The 24416-nt window shown below is 35.6% G+C and overlaps 1 protein-coding gene across 3 annotated transcripts in view; it reads right to left on the reverse strand.

The window, feature by feature from the left end:
• Positions 1-24416, reverse strand: part of stai (stathmin) — an 81651-nt gene that overhangs the window by 7678 nt on the left and 49557 nt on the right. For 2 of the 3 annotated variants that reach the window (XM_068765198.1, XM_068765195.1), the window contains exons 1-4: positions 22396-22478; positions 12948-13025; positions 7095-7261; positions 1803-2017 (exon numbers count right to left, since the gene is read on the reverse strand). In XM_068765198.1, coding sequence (XP_068621299.1) covers positions 1803-2017; positions 7095-7261; positions 12948-13025; positions 22396-22471 — 536 coding nt within the window. In that variant the 5' untranslated portion in view covers positions 22472-22478. Of the gene's footprint in view, positions 1-1802; positions 2018-7094; positions 7262-12947; positions 13026-22395; positions 22479-24416 lie in introns of those variants that run through there. The other variant, XM_068765196.1, reaches the window with a different exon arrangement.

The following is a 24416-nucleotide window of genomic DNA, read 5'->3' on the forward strand; positions in this document are numbered from 1 at the left end:
TATAATTATTTATACGAGGATACAGATATATAATAATACTATATATTAACAATTGTTAAATGATACAAAAGAATTTTAGTTTTGAATAATCTGAGATTATATTGTCTTCGTAAGCGAACCACAATTTATCAATAGACAGAAACTCTTAACAGTATATATATATGGCGTCTTGTGTAAAATTGTAACAACACTTTCTAGAAATTTCCTTAGACCAAATGGATTTTCAAAGTGCATTCTATCATGTGCACTCTACGAGATGACAATATACCTAATGGACGCCGGGGGACAGAAGCTACTATGAAGCCATAATATAGTAGTAAAAACTTTCAAATCGACTTATAGAATGTTATATGCATTCTCTAGTTCTCAACCCAGAGTGCTGAGTAAAAAAATACTAAATATGCAAGATATATAATACTATTATTTAAAATTGGGAAGTAACTTGAATGAACTTTCTAGAACGCTAGTATTCCTTCATTTATCTCGACGTTTGTCAAGCGAACATTTAAGCATCGAAATTATTCATCGCTCTCCACAGTCGACAGTGAAACAAATAAAGCAGTAGCGAGGCAGCGATGGCGAGGTGGCGTCGGAAGTCGGTCGAGTGCGGGGGTCGGGGCGCTTTCGCTTTGTTCTCGACCCAGCCTCGCCTTCACAAGACACATCTGCCCTACATAATGGATGGAACGGGAGCACAGAGCTCCATGCTATAAATATCACTCGCAAGAAGTCTGTCCATATTTAGAAAATAACACATGAACATCGCATTGAGACTTGTTTAATGGACATATATACACATCAGAAATATTCATTAGACCAAAAACAGAACATGAACTTAAGCAAAATTAAGTTTACTATAGCTTAATTCGAAAGTAATTAGTTTCGTAATTACTTATAATTTTGCATTATTCATGTTTGTGTCGCGGGAAGTCGATTATGGCGACTTTATTTGAGCTTACCAGTTGGTGAATAACTTGAAAGCCCATTTTTAAAGTAGATATGGTTACATCCTCCCTTCCGTAATAGCGCAATGTCTAAAAACTGATGTCTGTTGTAAATGCTGACATTTGAACTTGAGACATGATCGTTCATTATGAAGATTGGATATGCTCCGAGTTTCATTGCGTTGAATCAGAAATAAGTATATTGGAAGAAGAACTAATGTCACCGATGTAACTATAAGAAATGGTTTGAAGTGACGGTGGGCAAAGCATTCGTGTAACCACTAGCCGGTAGACGCCGCCAGTGCGTAGACCAGTGATTCCCAAAGTGACCTGTATCGACCCCTAGGGGTCTATGACAATCTGCAAGGGGTCTACGTCAGCGAAAAAAATTTGGGGGTCCATGAAATGAAAATGGGGGTCCACGATAGTGGATCATCTTATAATATCAAAACATTTACATTATTTATAAAAGTACCTATAAAGTAAAAAATTATTAATATGTTAAGTATATTTTATATAACAGATACAAAATTTTATTTTGATAAGTTTTAATTTAAATTCAATTAATAAATGTATAAATTAACATGTGTTTTTTGTTACTTTAAGTTTTTAACACTAAACTTCACTACAGTTAGAAATTAACAGGAAATCAATATCAGGTAAGTAGGGGATCTACCCAACACGGAAAAACATGGCAAGGGGTCTACGACACGAAAAAGTTTGGGGAACTCTGGTGTAGACACTAGTTGAATTGACAATATAGGTCGCGAGGAATTGCTTGACGTGGACAGCGTAAGGCTGGTCATCCTGGATTTGGATGAGGTATATGCCTTTTAGTGGCGGTCCTAGTGTACGCACCTTGTCTTTTCGACTCCCTCCAGATGATCCTTCAGGCGGGCGCGGAGCTCATTGATGTAAGCCTCGCGTTTCTCCTCGTGGGAGTCCATCTTGGCGTCCAGCGCCTCCTTCGTGCTGCAGATGAAATTGTTGGTCTGCTCGCTGCGGATGCGCGATGCCTCCTCGATCTTCTGCATCTTCTGCGCGATCGCCGCCATCTTGCTCGCTTCGAGGCTCTGCAATACCAAGCGATACATTGAACAAATGCTGATCAAAATATTCTATATACAAATACCGTATATATATATATATAGGTTTGACACCTGTGCCTTATGAGTTCCCTCGTCTCATATTCGGCGAATATGTAAATGTCTATGGTGAAATAGAATTTAGTCATGATCAGATTTTTTTTTTAATAAATATTTTATAACCATGACAAACATGTCAAACTGAGACTTAGACGCAGACTGCAAGGCATAAGTGGCTTCCCCCAAAATTATTATTATTCTCCATCATATTATTTATTTTTATTTTATTTATTTAACAGTTTATTGTACACAATACAAACACTAAAGTAACAATACAAATATAACTGACACAACAGGCACTACTTATTTCTAACCAGAAATTTCTTCCAGTAGGCCTACGGAAGGAGATTCATAAAAAGTAAGGCAGACACAACGTGCACAATAATTAAATTGAAATATTTACAATAGATACGACTTTTGACCATAATTACATACTTAACATGAACATAAATGTATACTTACATATTATATACTTACATAAATAAGCATAATAAATAATATATATACATAATATAAGCATAAATACATATATAACATATATAACTAAAAATATTATATATACTAGACAACTAGCGATAAATAGTGCTCTTTGACTCGCTTTTTAAATACAGGTAATGATGGACAATCACGTACTTCGTAGGGGAGAGCGTTCCATAATCTTGCAGCATGGACAGTGAAGGAATAGGAAAAGAAATCAGAGTGATGGGTGGGGATGGCCAGTGACGTCCTATATTAGCTGTATAAGCACAATAAATAATTAAATACATTATGGTAGCACCTTACCTAATGCAATTGTTCGATCTGTTAGCCAGTCCGGAATCGACTTCTGTTTTCTTTTGTATTATTGAACTTACAGGTTAAAAATCAAATCACCACGCTTGGCATGTGTGTTTACGATCGCAGTGTGACACTATGATATGCTCATCCTTTGGAAACATATCTATACCTATGACTCCTGTTTTAATTATGAATTTTTACGTTGTAAATTACGACAGTTATTAATTTTTAAGTAACTCCTTTGCTTTATCAGAAAACACCGTCTTTCGTACGTACAATAAAGTATAAGTGCTTTCTAATGTACTCTGTTTTGATATATACCGTCGTCGTTTCCGCCCATAGACGCCCACTGTATGGCATAGGATTTTTCTTAAGATATTTATGGGAGATACAAGATATTCGCCAGAAGAGTTGGCGGCCGCAATATGGTATTATGGTACGCAGAGGATGCTGCCACCCATCCTCTGGTAACTTGTTTTTGAGCACTGGCAATCTGATATAAATATTACGTTGTATTTAATGGAATCAGGCGTTACCTCGCGGAAGTCCATCCTGAGTAAGAAAAGGACCAACATTTAGCGACTTCCGCACATGCAGTGGTAGTCGTGCAATAAAATGCACCGCCCGCCAGCCCGCTGATAAATGCGTATGCGGCAAACGATGCGAATCACACAACCGCCACCGCTAAATTACTCAACCCTGTTTCACCCCTACACAGGGCATCTTCAGGAGCTATGTTACACCGATTAGTGCCAAACACAGAGTGATCGCTAAATATCGGTCCTTTTCTTACTTATTACGTTGTAATTAATGCACTAAAGTGTTAACACAAGACTGTATTCCTGGAATCGAACTCGCGACCTATGATCGCAAGTCATAGTTCTCTCCTGCTGAACTACCTCATAGCATATTTTTATATTGTTTACTAAAATAACTAAATTAATAGTTAGTTTGTAGCTGTGACCAAAAAGTAAAGTATTTGTTTATAAAATCTAAATTCTTCAAAGTAACCTTCATCGTAAAACTCATTTTTGCCAACGCTTTTTACAATCCTCGAAGCAGTCTGAATTTCTTCAGGTAAATTCTTCATGATCTTTGAGTTTGAGGAAAAGACAGAAGTCGTACAGATTGGAACGATATCAGTCGGGATTTGGCAAAAAAGTCGCGAAGAACCAAGAGTCAAAAAACATCTTTCAAAATGTTTTCGACTGAACCAAATGTTATAGACTTTCAAATTGCCCGAAAGTTTTAAATAACAATGCTTATACACCTACGCTTTTACATCTAAATAATCACCCTGTATTTAGCCAATTTGGCGCTCAGAAATTTGAGTACTTATGGTAACATTAGCAGCATTTATTAAAGTCTTTTCTCGTCACCGCAGAGCCGACTGCAAAGGATGCATTACAAGGGCCTTATGTAGAGATGGAATTCACTGACGGACTAAGTCGGAAACTATTTCACACGAGTGCCCGCATTGTCCCGAGTGCTCGTTTATTAAAACGCCAACAATTACACAAACGTTTCATACACAAATAGGGCTTAATTCATGTAAAACTGTTGCTAGGATATTAAAAAAGGATGACGATTTACGTATAAAAATCAAAAGAGTTTTTTTTATACTTGTTACTACATACACGTAATAAATATATTTAAAAACTTTTAAACGGTTTATTGATACCCATATTGTGGTTGTTGTGGAAAAATATGTACCTAGTCCGCCATATTGGAACGGCGTCCATCTTGAATTTTAAATTTCGACATAATCATCGTGTTTTACTAGTGTAGCCCTTTCATTTGATACCCATATTGAGGGGGGTTAAGGAAAAATATATAATCCGCCATTTTGTATCGGCGGCCATCTTAGATTTATAATGTTATTGATTTTATTATATTGTATTGTCATCTAAATTAAATGTGTGTACCAAATTTCAGATCAATCTGACAACGGGAAGGTGCTTAAATTTCAATTTCTAATTTTGACCCAAATAAATAAACAAATAAATTCCGTACGGGTCGAACTAAATAAAATCGTTTAATTATAAAATCATAGGTTTTTGGATAGGGTGTTCTATATTTTAATTGTGAGCACAGGTACAATGTATTTACCCAATTAAAACTTTTACACATATAACTTTACACCCTGTGGTAAATACATTGAACTGTTTTATCATATTTTCTCTAACAATCTACTAGATGGCGCTTGTCAATAAGCCTAATAGACGTACTGATTTACCGACATTTCGTTCTTTTTAAAATCGTGGTCGGAATTACTTAAATAAAACCGTTTAAAAACAGAATTGGTCGTCCGAAATGACAGTGGGCGGGGCATATCGCTCGTCTAACAAATGGTTGTTGGGGTAGAAAGGTTCTCCAGTGGCGTGGGTACTGCTAAGATGTCGCGGCAAGTGAATTGACGCAGGCAGCGCAGGATTGGTCATCGGGGCGATCTCTGGAGTCCTATACTCTTCAAGGGGCGTCTATAGGTCGATATGATGATGCCAGCTAATTATTGCCATGGATTCATTATAAAACTATATTTGTGAAGAGGAACTGTTGAGTTTCTCGCCGGTGATAGCTATAGGACTGTCCATACTGACATATATATACGAGTACATATGTTGATTGACGATTCCAAAATGATCGTAACAGACTATTTAAATATAGAATATTTTAATTCTAAATTTGATTTTATTAATTACATATATATATATATATATATATATATATATATATATATATATATATATATATATATATTTATATACACACTCATATATATAAATATTTCAGTCTTTCAATTCTATCTGTATCTACGTTTCTATGATAGTTAATTTAACTAAATCTAAAAACTTTCCGTCAAAGTTACCTTAAACCTAAGGTAATTCTTAATTTTGCACAAAATATACGCGTGTGAACGCATCTTTAATTTTATTTAACGTTATTTTTAGCATTATAACGTTTTAAAAATAGCGCTTACATTTTTCGCGCTATAGCTAAAGCTAAAACGCGATGAGTGGTCTCATTGTGAGATTAAGCGAACTACCCTCATCATTACGACACGAGTGGCTCTCAAGTCACACGATGCGAAATTGCGAACATTCTAGAAACATGCCTACGGTTTGTTAGCTAACGTCGGCTTAGACTCGGGTTCCCTTGTACCGCCTCAAGCTATTTGCCGCAAAGTGGAGGGTACATAGTAACATTGTTGTGCATAAAAAAGTATATTAAAGGCATTAATTAACATATTCTTTGGTGCGAAGTGCAAATGCAACCCATTATGAACTGCTCATTTAAGGCATTTGATTTGATTGTTTGAATTTAGTTATTGTGGGTAAAACATAAAATAATGATTTTAAAAAAAACAATTGACGAGGGTATATAAATATTTATAAACCATGAGGACATGTGTACGATTTTACAATTCACTCCCGGGTATCATCATTTCGGACATAGCATGTCCACAGCTGGACATGGAGGCTTTTCGATATATATTTATATTAAATATATGTGGTAGGCCTGTGTGCTAATAGAACCCGGTTTAAATAGGAGCAAAATAATATACAGTACTGTGATAAAATAATTATAGAATTTAAGTAATAAAAAAGTGATATAAAATAACAATGTAATTATGAAAATGTAAAAAGAAAAGAGGAATGAATGCAAGGTGATACAGAGCAAAAGGTAAAGACAGCAGAATTGTGGCATGAAAGAATAGACCGAAAGACAATGTGAAGTATGAAAGAAGAGAAAGTAAATAATAAAAAATTATGTGAATAATTAAATTTGCCAGTAAAGTCCCTGTCCCACAAAAGGGTACGAGAGGCCCCCAATAGCGGGAGCCATTAAAAAAAAAAGAACCCGGTTGGGATCAGCTTGCGTCCAGGGTAGTTTGACAATGCACTACTTTACGAGCTACGAGTAATTCTAGGAGTATCTTCATAGGTCAAGGAGAGTCGCTCGTACGTCTGTGACCCAGGTGTAGACCAGACCGTGAAGCACGTTATCACCGGCAGTATTTGGCGCGGAACGAACAGATTTCCAGCTTCGGTTACCGCAAAGGGTCGAGGGAGGAAATGAGGCCTCGCTGGTGAACAACGAGCAGTCGCCGGAGCTTTCTAGAATTTAGCAAGGAAGTCATAAGAGAAGACATTTGTCGAACTGCAGTAGAGTTTGGTGGGAGAAATATGACATCTATGCGGGTAGATGAAGATGAACATTAACTCACACGTCGCCTCTCCTCCGCCGCCTTCAGCTTCTCCTGGATCTCCTCGACGGAGGGAGTCTTCTCGGGGGAGTCGGCGCGACGCGGCGCCGGCACTCCCACAGGCTCCGCGAGGATCACCTCGTACGCCAGACCTCCCTTCGACATCTCCTGGCAGCGGATCTCAGTGGCTGAGGACAAATATACCTTTGTTATTTATAGCCATCATTTTCTTTTTATTTTGCAACCAAACTTATTATAAATCCACTAAATTGGAAACTGTAAAATATAAAATCAATATTTATAAATTATATATATATATTTTTGTTTAGTTTATATATGTCGGCGGTTGGGATCCGTCGCGGTTCCACCATCAAATTCATCCATCTTGTACGATTAATCTGGGCGTGGTGGAGATAAAACCTTAGACTTCAAAATTAGCTACACATTAAAATTTATTATGTGTCTCTGTAGATTTCGTACTACAAGACAGTGGCAGCATTCAAAAAATAAAAAAAAATTAAGGTCACATAACGTGTTCGTTTTAGATACGATAATAAATACAGAGAAATATAAAAAAAAAGTTTTTCATTTCGAACATATTTTTTGGGATATGATTTTTAAAAAAGAATGACGTAATAGCATTTACATAGGTAAAGGAAGCCGAAGTAAAGTTGAAGTGACTTTGGAGTGTGCACGGCGTGAAAAATCGGAATACAACCGATACTACAAGCGGAACATGGGGTGGATTCGTCTCGCCGGAAGGGGTTCAGAGGTACTTGAACACGGAAACGTATCCTTGTGATCGCGCCACGAATATTTGAACAAAGGGTGTAAATTACGCATTCACTTTGTTCAGAATTAAGAGGGTAGGTGGAAGTTTTAATTTGGAGTTGTTTATATGAAATGAATGTAATGAAAATTCTTTTAGATGCAGGAATGCAGTCAAACTTGTTTCTGTGCGGTCCTTTTTTGTGCGCTTTCATATTGTGCTATTTTTGGTGCTAGTAATCAACTCTCTCTCTCTCATTCTAGCTTTGTAACCATATCGTTTCAGCAATAAAGATATTTAAAAATAAAATAAATTTAAAAATTGCCTTAAGCCTCCCAGAATTCCCAAGGGGGTGAGGGCGTCCAAAAGCTACGTGGTGGTCTAATATCAGAAAGGAACTAGAAACCCTTCAACTTGATGCAGAGACAACCCAGGATGCCTGGCCTGGCGCAAATTGATAAGGAGACCCGACCCCAAATAAAGGGAAAAGGGAAGGAAGAAGAAGAATAAAGATATTTATGGGGGATATACCATAATCACCACGCTTGGCACGCGGGTCGGCGATCACAGATGGTATTATGGTACGCAGAGGACGCTGACACCCATCCTCTGAAAACTTGTTTGTGAGTGGTAATACTATATGATTAATGTTCAAGGTGTGAATTAAACAAGATTGTATCCCGACAATAGAACCGGCGACCTATGATCGCAAGTCACAGTCTTCCACCACTGCTCTGTAAGCATATAAACTGCTTGAACAACAAGTAAAGAGTAAGAAAGGGACTAATATATAGCTACTTTCCCTATGCAGCAGTCGCCCAGCAAACATCGGTGTTTGGCACTGGTCGGTGTAACATTACTCCTGAGGATGCCCCGTGGAGGTGTGAAACACGTGTAGAGCAAATTAACGGTGGTAGTTGTGTTTCGCATTGTTTGCCGCATGCGCATTTATCAGCGAGTGGGCGGTGCACTTCGTTGCACGACTACTGCTACATAGCGGAAGTAGCTATATATTAGTCCTTTCCTTACTTAGAATAGACTTCCGCAAAGTAATGCCCGGACGTAATGCTGTATGCACTCTCTACCAGGAAACATTTTGAGCGGTGCAGAGATAAATTGATAAAGGTAGGTAAAATAAACTATATTAAAGAGAAAAAAAAGCAAAATAAAAACACCTGGCATATATAAACTTTCTATTTTCAGCCGATGGACGCCCATTGCTAGGCATAAGCGTACACCAAAGATCGCCAATATGACCTTTCTTGCGCTACTTGCATTCAGCGACTTCCTGCAGCCTTAAATATGTCGTAGGTCTACCTAATGGGGGATCTACCCACTTCGGATCTACCAGCTCATGATTTAGAACCTTTCAGCACCAACGACCATGGCAGTGTATCCCGCCCGCTGCCACTACAGACGGGCAATTCTTCTACGTCGGTGATCTTGGTTCCTTTGCGGATTTCCCCATTTCTGATTAATTTCCCCATTTTGATCTCGCTTACAATTACGAAGCAGTATATATATGTAAACTTAAATAAAATATTTAAATGTAATTTAATACATATTAAACTTTACAAAATTTAAACTCATTGGGGAAATAAGTTACTTAAATGTTCATAATAGATTAAGTATTTACTTAGTTACATATTTCAAATCATAAATAATCCTGAGGGACGATTATGAGGGAAGGTTTAATTAAGGCTATATGACGTATTTATATATTAAAAATGCAAAAGGCTAAAGTGTACAGAGGTAACTTAGTTTGCGCAGGGAGGGTCGTGCCCTTTCTAAACCCTCCGTAATGAGTCACGAAGTTCTACTGGTAATGCACTACTATGTTTTCCTTTTACAGTGTTTGTTGTTTATTTTGAAATACACTTTGTATTAGTACGTACAGAAATCGAAACAAAGTTGTATTATAATCAAACTTTTATTTTTACTACGAACTTAAACTTCTTCTCAGTCCCACTTGTGGGTTGAATTTCGTAAAGTTCGTTCTTATCGGATCTCTAATCGACGAAAGTAATATTCATACCAAAATTTCAAGACTGAAGTTACCGATTGAAGTCTGTAAGACTTTAAAGTTGGAGACCACACACCGGTAGACAGATGACTTTGTTAAGATCGTCGAAAGATCTTAAGAGTCAGGCCGCTTTCAAGCGGTCTTATTGGAAATGAAATCTTTGGGGTGGACAATGTACAGTTGGGGACGTGATAAAGCCGCAATAATGATGAAGCCTTTGGCTCCACATATATGGTTATAAGACAGTTTATAGGTGGAAATCTTTCTTTATTACATGAAGATTGAATTTATACTTCCTCACATTTTGGGCTTTTTCCCCTTTTTTACTTCATTATCTTAGCATCGCCCAAATAGTTATCTAGTATAAGATGCATTTGGCATTAAGTACGCCGTTATACTTTGTATAAGATCTGTTTTAAGAAATTAAATAATTCTATGTCAAATACTAGGGCAGCACTTAAAATAGTCACAAACATATTGAGTAGTGAACCCAGCGTTAGAGGAATGAGACATGCTGTCGGAGTTCGAGGGTTTGATTCTTGGGACAAAATAGTATGTTATTTACACTTTATGCACTAATTATATAGGATTGCCACTGCCGTATTCTGCGTACTATAATACTAAACTGGATTATGGTATATAGGAGAGCCCTATTCCTTGCAGTGAGCGTTTATGGGCTGAAACGATGCCGATATATATTGTCACAGAGTAAATAAATAAATACATTTAAAAAACTTTTAAGTTAAACGGTTTTTTGATACCCATATTGTGGTGGTTGTGGAAAAATATATACCTTGTCCGCCATTTTGGAACGGCGTCTATCTTGAATTTTAAATTTTGACATACATAATCATCGTGTTTTACTAGTGTAGCCCTTTCATTTGATACCCATATTGAGGGGGTTAAGGAAAAATATGTAATACGCCATTTTGTATCGGCGGCCATCTTAGATTTATAATGTTATTGATTTTATCATATTGTATTGTCATCTAAATTAAATGTGTGCACCAAATTTCAGATGAATCTGACAGCGGGAAAGTGCTTAAATTTCAATTTCTAATTTTGACCCAAACAAATAAATTCCGTACGGGTCGAACTAAATAAAACCGTTTAATAAAAAGCATCTAGTTATACTTTATTCAATGCACGAAAGACTGTTATCTAATAAATCAAAAGAATAATCTCTTAAAATTACCAGCTGCCATATTTTATTCAGAAAAAAAAACTAAAACAGATGTCATAACAAAAAAGAAAGAACAAAAAAAAAAACAAAGCAACAAATTGAACAAGGAAATGATATGAAAATAAGACGTCTAAGTTTCGTAATCAAATGTTGCCCGTCCCATGGAAATGTAATGAGATGAGGGGAATTCCCCCGTCATAGCTGTTTTATATTTCCTTGTAAACATTGTGGATAATAATACATTTTTTTTTACGAAAGAGAATTTATGTTGATAAAATCAAATCCTGAATTCATTCAACGAGGCATATATGCATTGACAGTAGTACCTTCTTTTCAAAATTGATCCTACAAAACGAAATTTTATAAATTGTATCTGATCGAAATTCTATACACGTACTTTATTAAGGCATATAATGTTGATATATGCAAAACATATGTAGAATATGACATATATTTTCTACCACTATTTCTCTCGGAAACTTCAAAGTTAATTGCCATTAATTTCTACTTTTTTCATTTTTCTCATATTAGAATATTCCGGCATTTTTCGCCTTACGTATACAAGTCGCTGAAATGATCCTAAGTGACATCATACAGTAATGTTACAACTATCTCGTTCCTCAAGCAACTCTGGACTGTGCTCTTGTGTTTATATTGTCCTATCGTTTTAAAACATAAGATATGTGTTCTGCTTGGTTTCGACCTCCTTGGAGTTCAGTAATCATTTCAGTATAGAACCTCTTTTAGACTTAAGCCTCCTCCATAGATTTCCAATATGACCAGAAGGAAGCATTCTGCATCCAACATTTTCCGATGACTTTAACATCTGACCACATTGCAGAACTTTTAGCTCTTAGTAGCCATCAGATTTACACGCTATCTGGCCACTTCGACCTGCAAATTCACTGCAAATCTTCACATTGCCCATTCGACCTCGTAGATAAATCATGAACATAGCCCATGTACCATGTATTCAGAAGATAAATGATTTCATTTGATAAAAGACGTATTAGAATCTACGGATGCAGTTTCGTAAACATATAAGGAGGCTTTCAAGGAGCTCGTGAATAGAAAATTTCCTTAAATTCAACCACGCCTTGTTAAATGCATTTGATATTTCTCTTTATGCATTTAATACAAATTACTGAAGCTTTCATTTTAATCGTATTCATCTTTTCTCTTACAGACTCTCTTTATTACTCTGTCATACTCTATTCATTTATAACAGAGATGACCAACACGTGGCCCGTTAAACATACTTATGTATTTCTAAAATTTAATTTAATTTATCGATTGTCTCCCATAAATATATTGTTATAAAATTAATTATAATAAAACGGTAGTACATACTAAACTTACTGAAACAATTAATTAAAAATGTCCATCGATCAAAACTGCGTGATAGACGATTAGAAAACTGCGTACGTGTAGCTACCCCCTCAATTTCGACTTATAATCAGCTTGTATCGGAAAAACAGCGGCAGACGCTATATTAAGAATTTATTTTCTTCTTCGTTTTTACATTTTGCATTAAAATCTGTACGCGAAATCTAATTGTTTTTAATTCTAATGTTTATTTTAAATAAAATGTTCTAAATAATTAGTATGCTACACTGAGGCCTGCCAATTAAATTTATATTAGGCCTCTAATTGAAAAGGTTGCGCACCTCTGAATATTCTCAATTTTCTTCCGTACCCCACGACTCCGTCGTTCTCCCATGGTTTTAGAAATTTTCCATGACTCTGAATTATACAGAAGAAATGTAGTATATTGCGCCGTGTCACGTTTACGGAAAAAAAGGCGATATAAGCAAAAAATGCGACAAATTAAAAAAATAACGATTTCAAACCATAAAAAGCTGTGCTAAAAACCAAACGCTTGTATCCTAGTCAACTTACTGATGAATTTAACTTTCTTTGGTTGCTTGGTCCTTGGCTTTCCCACGGGCTTCTTGACGGGCGCAGACCTTCGGTGCGCTGAGGACAGACAGTTGGGTCAGACGTGATCCATGACGACGCCGTGTTCTCACCTGAAGACTATACACCCCTGGCTTTACCAACCTAGACGTTAACCACAAACCTCTACCAACCAACCTTATCACTGGCATTACCAACCAACCTTACTAACACTAACATATACATCCTATTACATACTCAAAAAAATTAAAGTACTTTAAAATTCTTATTAAACAATGAACTAGTTTCATTATTTCGTAACCAAACAATAAAATTAACATATTTATGTTTTAATTTTATAAAGGAAAATATTTTTTGTAGTAATTTTCACGAAGAAATTTGAGACTTTTATTAATTCTCTCATCTTAGACTGAAATATATCTAAGGTCGTTAGATGTGTAGGAGCTAGTTTACGTAATCATTAGCGGCGCATCGAAAAGGGAAATTTCACTGAAATATAATTTTTTACTTACAACGATATTCTAGAAGCAATATTACGACATCAACAGCGACATATAGAAAAGGGGAATTCCACAGAAATATAATTTTTTATTTACATCGATATTATAGGAGCCACATTACGTCATCGTCAGCGACATATCGAAAAGGGGAAATCCACAGAAATATATTTTTTTTATTTACATCGATATTATAGGAGCAACATTACGTCATCGTCATCAGCGGCGCATCGAAAAGGGGAAATCCACAGCAATATATTTTTTTTATTTACATCGATATTATAGGAGCAACATTACGTCATCGTCAGCGGCGCATCGAAAAGGGGAATTCCACAGAAGTATAATAGTTTATACATTTGTATAAATACGGACTTCGAGTTCTTACTACGTTAAAGCCTACCGGCCCTAGGAAGAATCTCTTGAAGTAATTCCACTTCAATAGCTGCTTTTAATTCTATACTTTAGTTCGTGTAAGATTAATACTTATTACTACTATAAAATTCAAGCATAATGGAGCCTAAAAGTACTTTCATTAATAAACATTATCATTATTTGCAATAAATATAATGTTTAATTACGACGCCTATTTATTAAGACATGACATTATTTTTAACAAAGAAACTCAACTCCATTACTTGGTATTCCTTTTGTCGATTGTAAATATTTCAGAGGGTTGATCAAGTATCGAATACAAAAACTCGCACCCTTTGTATGCAAATCCGATATCATACGTTCGTTTGAAGTGACATCAACACGGTGCAATGTCTGTATTTAAACACAAAAGCCTTATATCGCTTACCGTTAAGCAGAGATATAAAGGAATGATTAAAAACCTGAGTCTTGTATTCGTAGAGGCTTTGCTACGATTATTCGTAGCACTTTACAAAGAGTCATTTCGTTTTATTTCGTTTTGATGAGGGTAGTTCGATTTTATTTATTGCATCAAATATTTGTGAAATAACCGTTTTAGTATTTTTATTAAGTTTATTTTGCATTCAAACCTCATTTTTATGATATATATTTTTTAATTCACTCGATAAACCATGCTTTACAAATTTTGGTTCATTTTTTTTGTATCGGTTGTAAAAAATTTTAAATCGAATTGGAACATTAAACAACTGCCGATTAAACACCTGATCTCTAACCACAAGAGATCTAACAAAAGTTTACTCTTGAACGCGGGCGTGGTATATTTAAAAATAATATTTACTAATAATATTGACATATTCTATATTTATTATTTTTAAACATGGAAATATGATATTATAAGCAATAATTAATCATTGAAGTATTAATATTTTGTCGTGTATTTAATATTAAATACAAATTAACATGGGGCATTCATGAACACAGGTAGGCAGTTACATAACCGATTAGTATAAATTTTAAATGTCCAATGACGGCGTAAATAATGAAGTAAACCAATCGCGTAGTACCGACGCGGTATTGGAAAGCGATTATTAACGAATTTACACGAGCGATGTTTACGCCGGGGTAGGGTGTAGGGTGCGCGGTGGAGTGGTCGCGACACGATGCCGACACCCGTGTATCGATTTTGCCGAGCCGACGCGATACAGCGGGCGGTATTACGAATGTCGTAGACGTTATTACGTGGTAACGGCAGTTCGTAGACGCAACGCTACGAACTAGTCTACGCGCTACGTAATATGAAATTCTACAGTATGATTGGTAACAGATGTAAAAGCTTTGAATGTATGGCTCACTTTCTGTCGATTAATGTATATTACACTCCTTATAAAATGAATAGTTTCAAAGATAATAAATAACGTAATGATAATATACTAAGAAAAATCGTTTTCAAAATTCAGATTACTATATATTGAATAATATCTATCTTTGTAGATTTTGTACTGCCAGAAGTTATTGTTCCGTCGTATTATAATAAAAAATTAACTAATATAACATGTTTTATAATGATCACTTTACAAAGGTTGATTGGAAATAAGTTTACATTCATTCATCACTTAATCCTTTTATACTAAGTTATAACTTGTGTGCTTAAAATTACGAAATCTATTACTTTACCTAACTCTTTGGTTTGGACATTGGACAGAGAAAAGAGATTAAATCATAACAAGTTCTTAAATTATATATTAGGGGGACCGGAAAGTAATGTCGTTTCTGTCGACATAACATATTTCACAGAAAAACAGATAGATTTTTACCGCTCCGACATTAATTTGTATACTAGATTGCAAAAGGTTTTTGATAACAAAGGTTGAATATATTGTTGATTATAAATAAAAACTTGTTAAAAATGTAGTCGTGTGAATTTAACTTAAGAGAGCGACATTACTTTTCGTTCTCCCTAATACAAACGGCGGTTATCATGAACGTAGATTTCTTGAAGACAATCGCTGATTCAAATATCATACCAAAAAAAAAAATAGATCGAACGGTGATAGACTGGTATGCCAGTAAAGTCATTGTGATGACTTCTTATATGATCTCTAATAGTTCCTGTTTTACCTATATATCATATAAATGTTATATAAAAATGCATTGCAAAAACACTATCGACACTATATGTTATAAATCAAATATTTCTATTTAACAACACAGGTGCCGGTCTCGCGCCGGTGCGTGATGCCTTCTGACCAAAATTCATGAGCCAGTACGGCCCCGGCATTACGCGAAGTAACAAGCTAAGGTGTCTGCATTGCGCTTGAACGTTCTTACTTCGTTGGCGAAATATTGGCTTTTAGTTATCTTTTATAATTTTTTGAGCATAAGAAAAGGTACGCCACGTGCCAAAGAAGGCGCGACCCGGCACTGGCAGAGTATTCCCTTCGCAGTGCCGGTCTCGCGCCGGTGCGTTATGTTTTTGACTTTTTATTTTTTTTTCTTAATTATCCTATATATGCAACTGTTATTTATGTAAAAACTTTTATATCCTTCTTAACTGACTGACTCCCATGTTGAACCTACTGGCAGTGAAGATGAAACATAAATTGACTTAATATAAAAAAGTTTCCCAAGCAGAGGCCGGTAAGAATTGTTCTTCTACAGATAAATAACATTTAGGACGTTATTAGATGGTTGCTCACGTAAGCGAAGTCATAGGCAATAGTTGGGAGGTAATAAGACGCGGGCATGACAGCGCTAGACGGGAGGGTCGCACGTGACGTGAATCGCTACGTGGAGAACTGTTCCCTCCGAGGATAATCCCTCACGGCGCGGCTCAATTCGCCGAGCGGGAGGGACTTTTGAAAAGTGAGCCTCAATTTGATCGCAATCTAGATCGCTATAGTCCGTTTGAAACAACTCGAGTAATTTTTAAAAATGGAACGATTCAAATCCAAATAATTATTCCAACTTTCTTGTATCAGATTACAAGACGCATTGATTGACAAAATTCATTCTACCCGCACTAAGCGTTTCGCGAACAGCAAAGTAGTGTAACAACCTACTATCCTCTTTGTTTTCAACTATAACTTAGAAGTCATCAAGACAAGAGTGAATAGGCATCTTCTAGTCAAACATGTACTAATGAAGACAACATCAGGCGAGACAGAGGTCAAATGGTTTGCTTCTAAAGAATTAAAAAACCGCATTTTATGCATAAGTCATCACTAATGTTAATTAAAACAGATTAATAATATATTACAATAATCGTACAGATAAATTAAAAATTTTAAAATTCGTTACAAATGATCGGAAGATAAGATGTATACACAATTATATATAAGCATATGAAATTCCGAGATGTCAAAACATTTCGTCGGAATGTCAAACTTACTACAGTTAGGTAATAACTATTCTTGCTCAAGACTTCAAAATCGTTTTTCCAGAGGTGATCAACACGCGGCACTTTAAAAACGTTTACGTTCCCTGACAAAAATTTCTAAAATTGAATTAATATTTTCGACTTCCTCCTGTCAATATATCGTTATAATTTTTATGTAGAATAAATTATACGATGGCACGATTTAAAAAATATATTTCATTCGGTGAAGAATGAAAAGGTTTATTAATTTTTGTGAGCTCTGAGAAATTTCCGATTTTGACGAAAAATTCAAAGCAAATTAGAAAAATTTGAGGAATAGAAGTTGACTACAGATATGATCCATGACTGAGTGATGTATGATAAAAAAGAAGCGTACGCATTCCTTGTCAACCTTATAATATAATTATTATTATTATAACACATTACGGCTGATATTGATCTGCTAGTATCGGAATATTTCTTCTTTAATCATTAAGAAGTGTCACTTTATGTGCGGCCAGTTAATTTTTTTTTAATTTTTGATTAAATCCTTAACCTCCTTGGAAAAATTATAGATTTATTTTTAATTATCGATCATTGAAATTACGCGTTAAAGTTCTGAACGGGAAACTATGAAAACGAGTTTTATTTTGAAACGAGGGTATTCTTAAAATTGACTGTCTGGAATAGAGAATAATCTTGAAATGTTCTACGCGTTTCTTGCAAAAGTATTTTTCAAGCGAAATAGTGTATTGCTTTACATTTAATAATAAAAAATGATAATTAATTTATGTCATAATTAAGTTCTTATTAAAAATGAGGGTATTCTTAAAATTGACAGTCATGACACAGAGAATAATCTTGAAATGTTCTACGCGTTTCTTACAAAAGTATTCTTCAAGCAAAGTTGTATATTGACTTTCATTTAATAATTAAAAATGACAAATAACTTATTTCCTAATTAAGTTCTGTTTACCTGAATATACATTGATTAGTTTGCAAAATTCAGCTGTAAGGAATACAAGAATCCTGAAAGCCACAAACACTAGATAAACACTAAAAGAATTTAATATTTGGACTAGTATTCTTGAAATATATTTTTTTTATATTAATTTCATAATTAGTAGTAAATATCTATGTTTTATAATATCAATATCAGTATAGAAATAATTGTTACAGCCATGTTATGAATCTGCGACAGCTATGCGGCGATACTGCGGCTGTCGAACTTGGCTCCTCACTTACATAATTATAAAATTAAGTGTAGAACAAACAAATTTCAAATTAACGCCTTTTTAGTCCTTGTTCAAAATGCTTTATTAACGGTAAACGTTCCAAAATCGCTATTTATACGTACTATACGTGCAGGAATCTAAGAAATTTTATTAGAAAAAACTTAACCATAGAAATCTACGTGAAATATTTAAATTGGTTACATTCCGCGAATTGTTAATTAAAATATTTTCATTAAAACAAAATCTTATAATAGTTCTTAAACAGAGTCCAAATAAATATACACCAATATCTCGCTTTGCGTCGTTTCGTTTTGCGTTTTTTTCGAAGTTGCGTCGTTAGATTTTCGAGGTAATTTTTTTTTTAAATTTTCTCTTTTTTTCCAAAACATGGCAACACTTATTTCTAATTGCGCCATGCCATCAAAACTCGGGGATTCCCTTTCTAACTAAAAATCAATGCAATTTTAATACAGTTTTATTTTCACTTTCTTTTGCTAATTTTGAAGTTCAGTTTTAATTACGTAGTGTGTTGTGCTTTTTAAAAAAACGACTAATTAATTTATATAAATTTTAAAGTGTTGTTTCTGGTTACGAAAAGGGTATTATATTTTTTAAATTTATTTTTTGGCAGAGTTATATAATTTTTGTTTTTTAATTGTTTATTTTGTTCAATTTTATTTTTAAAAAGTAGTATTTTCGTAACCCTGGAACTTATTTTCGATCTTTACATGGTTTGCTCTAGAAAATCTTAATTCACTTTGCGGCGTTTCAATTTGCGTCGTGTTTTTTTGGAACGTAACCACGACGCAAGGTGAGGTATTGGCGTATGTATTATATACGTATTAAGTTAATTTTATAATTTCAATGCTACGAAAGTTACCTACGGCTAAGTTGATATAACATCCTTTATGGAGAATTGTCATTACTAAAGATATAAAATATATAGAAATAGAAAACTGGTTTTATTTTACGAAGTAATAAGAAATAAATTTATGTATTCGTATACGATAGATATAGAAGCGAGAGGTATAACAGCGATATCTCTATGAAAAGAATCCAGTATTAGAAAGTTTATTGAAATTTAAAAAAAAGAGAAAGCCTCTTAAAGCTGCTAGGCGGTACTTCTGCCTACAACGCGAATTCAATAAATGCTGCAGTTTTGTCTTCATAAATAACCTTACAAATGAATAAAAAGACCGATTTTTAAAGATAAAAGTTTCATTATCCATCGATTCTATAGTAAATTACGTAAACATAAAGTAAAACAGTTCAAATTACGAGAATGATTGAAACGATAACTCATAAAACATCAAAGCCCGCTGCACGAACGCGACTCGAAGAAAATCGATTGTAAATATTTAAAAAGGTTGAAGCATAGGGCGGAGCGACTTCACGTCGCCTCACGATACGAGGTAGACAGTGATAATATATTTAAAACTTGGACATTAAAAAGGGGGTCGGCAGAAAGAGTATTTACAACCTCTGGGAATTCAAGCGTCGACGCGTAAGAGCCTTAAACGGGTCGCAAATACACACAGACGTGTCGAACGTAATGGATTCCATTACATGGAAGTATAAGAGAGATAATATACCCGCTGTGCTCTGGGGATAAATATAACTTTTATACATCCACTAATTTACTCCGTGGTAATAGCCTTATGGTTGAATTTAATGAAAATTAGTAGGATATGGGTTCGATATCACATACTTGAACCGCGAATGGATAATTCGTAAAGAAAACCGAACAATACGACTAAAAAATCCGAAATATTTACTCATCAATTTTATATCTTCAAAAAGGTTCCATTGGAAGCATCTGGAGTTCTTATGCCAGCTGTGGACGTTTTATAGCAAAAAAATTAATTTGGAACATTTAAATTGAATAAAGTAAGAAGTAAACTCGAAGATGTCGTTGCAATTTCTTCTCGACAATTTTTAGATGGATTGTATATTTAGTAACAACTGGTTGAAAAGGCTTAACAATCTTTGCCAGTGTTTCCCAATGTAAGGCCCAAACCCTAAAGTGTGGTAATTTGAAATTGGACTCGATACGAGTTTAACTCTTTAGATTTAATATAAAAAATATATTTTTTACAAAGAGGGGCGTAAGAATTTTAAAAATGCTAAAGTGGGGCATGGCGCAAGGTTAAACAAAACAGATCCATAATCCACTTTAAAAGGATTGTATCCGAACTAAATGAACAAATAACATTTCATGATCAATATAATACTCGCCATTGTTACTAATTTAAAACTTTTCTAATAGTTAAATATAAAAATTAAAAATCTATATGTTTTCACATTCAAACTAAAACCGCCCCTAGACTACGGATCAAAAACAGCCCTCATTAGCGAAATGGGTAAAACCATTTTGAAATTTTAATTAAAGTGTATACATCGAGTCCTTTTTCTGCTATTATATCGCGAAATGGCACCGAGTTTCACGCCATTGTTTCATGAAACTATTAAAAAGTACTTTAAATAATAAAATTAATACAATAAACAATGTGAATAATGAAAGGATTGTTAATAAAGGAGAAGTCTACATTTATAGAATATATCTCGAAATCGTTTTAAGTACAACTCAACACGCGATGTTAGAATCCGCAATGCATCAACGCGACAACCTTGTGACCGCTGCCTTACAAAATCAATCAAAACCACATAGCTTCTAATTTAGATAATATATCTTAGTCTATAACAGATGGGGGAATTCCCGCATAGATATGCAAATAATTGGTGTAACGATCGTCAATGCGGATCGTGAAACAACTCAACGGGGGTTCCCGGTCCCTATCGAAAATAATCCAAACGGCACCCTAAACTTGTTGAGTCAATTAAATTGTGACTTTGTAATTCTACCCTAAGCAATTATGTCATCAATGCTCCCCCGTGTGTTTTAGCACCGCGCTATTGACAAATCTGCGAACAATAAATATTGTTATTCAATTTTTTAATAATCTATTAGTTTTTAAAACACCCGTCGTGAACAAACACTTCGTAATTTAAACGTTACTTCGACTATATGAGATCAAAAATCAACTAAGTATTTTTACATCCTTATTATATTTGAATTTGGAACTATAAATCTACAATTACTGCTATAGTTTGTTAAAAATCAAAAACTTTATTATTATAAATAAAATCGATATAAAAATGTAAACGATTCGATTGAATTATCGCCACAAGTCGATTAATATTGTAAACGTTAAAATCGTAATGTAATTTCATAAGAAAAAATCGTAGCGTAGTCGAGTGCTCAAAATGGTGGACGCATGTGGGTTGTACAAAATGGTCGACAACATGCCGTAATATTAGATCAATACGACCACAATTCTAGCTCGGATACCGCCTTTTAATTAGAAACAAAAAGAATTACAATCTAGAAAGCAAATGTACATACACTTGCTGATTTATGTATAAATTACTCATATATATATTTAACTTTATTTCATATTTTTTTTAAATATATATGTTTTAGATTTTATATGGATATTAAAATAGATGTGGTATTTTAAAAAAGGAATAAAACCCTCCATGATGTCACCCAACGGGCGAAGGATCACGTGCTCCGTGCGATCGAAAAGCCGGGTAATCCCCCCACTACCGCGCCCCGCCGGCCGGCATTTCTATTCCAAAGTGTTCGTTGTTACCGACGTAATTTTTACTCGGACCGATACAAAAATATACTCTCGTAATAAAGATATTTTACTTTGAAGATCTAATGCTGATCGTATTTTACTTGTAAAGGTATTTCGGAACGAAATAATTTATAGGTTACCTTGAAATTGTCACCGGCGCTGTAAGCAATGATGGTTAATAAGCTCTGCGGATACAATATAGTTAGTTTGGTTAGTAAGAGGTTTGATTTGGCCAGTAAAACCAGGACGTTCGTCTTCAATGAGTATCTTGGCGTCGCCGGGTTTCCCCGTGGAACGTTGTCGTATTTTCAGCGCCGAGAGTTGTCCAACCTGCAGGTAGTACGGGCGCGCGGCATGAGTGGCAGAAACACTGCATCACCGAATCCCGAACGAGCCCTATCAGCATGGTGACGACTTGGAGTTGACTGTCTGACGAGTGACGGAGTCGCGGCGCGACGCGGGCGTTCTGCGCGACTCTCGCCCGGAAACTGAAGCGGTTGGGGGGAGGCGCCGGTCGATAGCCGGCACCCTTGCCCCCTCCCTGCCCCGCGCACCGCCATGCGGCACCCCCTCCCCTATCTTGATAACCCCGCGCAAGAAAATAAGCTCGGAAAATGGACATATAATGTCGGCTGCGATGTCTGCGTCGAACCCGCATTTCGACCACACACTTCCCCACTGATCCATCGTCTAACAGCCAAAGTAATAGACGCAAAATTACATTTTCATAGTTTTAGATTATATTTATAAATAAATTAAAAAGATATCTTTATTCGAAAAGTTATTTACACGTACATTTAAATCGACGATTATTTTATAAGTAGCAATAAGCTACCACCGGCTCGGAATGCTGATCTGCTAAAAGTCGGCCAGAAACTCCAAGGTTACTCTTTTCAAATGAGATTTAACAATGTTTGATGTATACATTACAATATCAAGTAAATGAATCTACCAACTAAATACACATGTAAAGTCTCCCGATCACAAGAGTTGAAGGTTACGTATTCGCACATAGCAACAGTGAGGCCCAGGGTTGGGGAAGAAGTAATTCAGGGGGCACGTAGGCCGGCGCGGGTCCCAGGGGGGGCGACGGGGCCCTGCGGAGGCTTCGCCGCCGTCTCGGCGCCGACGCCCGCAGCCAATTAACAGCGAGGCTACGTCGAGTTTGTTCCGTCGTACGAATTGCTTCCGATTGATTTTACAGTCAGTAATTGCTTGATAACGTAACCCCACGGCATCTACAAGTGTTTATTTACGTGAACGTAGATTATCTAGTTACGAGTTTGCAGTGGATGACGTAAGCGGTTGGTGGTAACGCTTTGTGGTAGCAGGAGCACTGCAGCGCTGATGCCGTAACCTCGTGCGCCGATTCCACGGGGGAGGGGTGGCGAATCGATCTCGGCCAACAACCCCGGCGCCGCGTCCCCCGTACTAACTGGAAATTCCAGGAGCGTTCGGCCAATGCAGGCGAACCGGGATTACCTACCGCGGCGGCCGTCTGCCTGCCGCTACACCGGGGCGGAGCCCTAAATAAGCAACTTTCAAAGTCCTACTTACCGCCTGACACTCGAAAATATGTCTCATTATAGCATAGTGACTACAATAACTTCACGAAAAAAATATATCCTCATAAACTTGACGATATATAGAAAAAGTACGGAGAAGGCTTTTGTTAAAAAATTACAAACTGTGTAAATAGTATGTGGTATTCTAATATACATGCATATAAATAATAGTTATATGGTTAAAAGCTTGAAAATGGCGAATGTATAGCTCGATTGCTGTCAATTAATGTATAGTACACCCTTATCAAAATGCAATGGTTTCAAAAATTAATAAGATGACGAAATGATTATATTTTTCTTTTCTATTGGAAATTGACAGAAAATATACTCTCCAGGGACAGATAGTAAATAATAATTAATTTTAATATGTAATCCGATTTTGAAAACGCGTGTTCTTACTAAATTATAAAATAAAAGTTAAACAATAATAAATCTGAAGTTTAATTTTCTCTACGGGGCCAATAATTGAAAATAAAAACAAACCTGAACGGGGAAGTAGAAGCAACCAGATGCATTCCCTTCATAGATCATATCACAGTTGACAAATGACTTGTCAGGATACAAGTCGGGAAGCCGGCGAGGATAATAAATAAACTTGATTCAGATATGACGGTTCAACAGAATTTTCTAATGATAAACGACCATTCATTCAAGTGATTTTAAACAAAAGCGCAAATTCATTTATTATAACAAATCTGCTTCCACGAGTTTTATAAAACCGACGATTTCATTTGTAAAGTGGCGCCCAACATGGGACTCAAAGTTTAATAATTCCTACTTAGCCGC

This window comes from Battus philenor, unplaced genomic scaffold (genome assembly GCF_028537555.1).
Source record: "Battus philenor isolate CCGP_79_NKW_IND1 unplaced genomic scaffold, ilBatPhil1.0.hap1 SCAF_2, whole genome shotgun sequence".
NCBI classification, from domain to species: Eukaryota; Metazoa; Arthropoda; class Insecta; order Lepidoptera; family Papilionidae; genus Battus; species Battus philenor.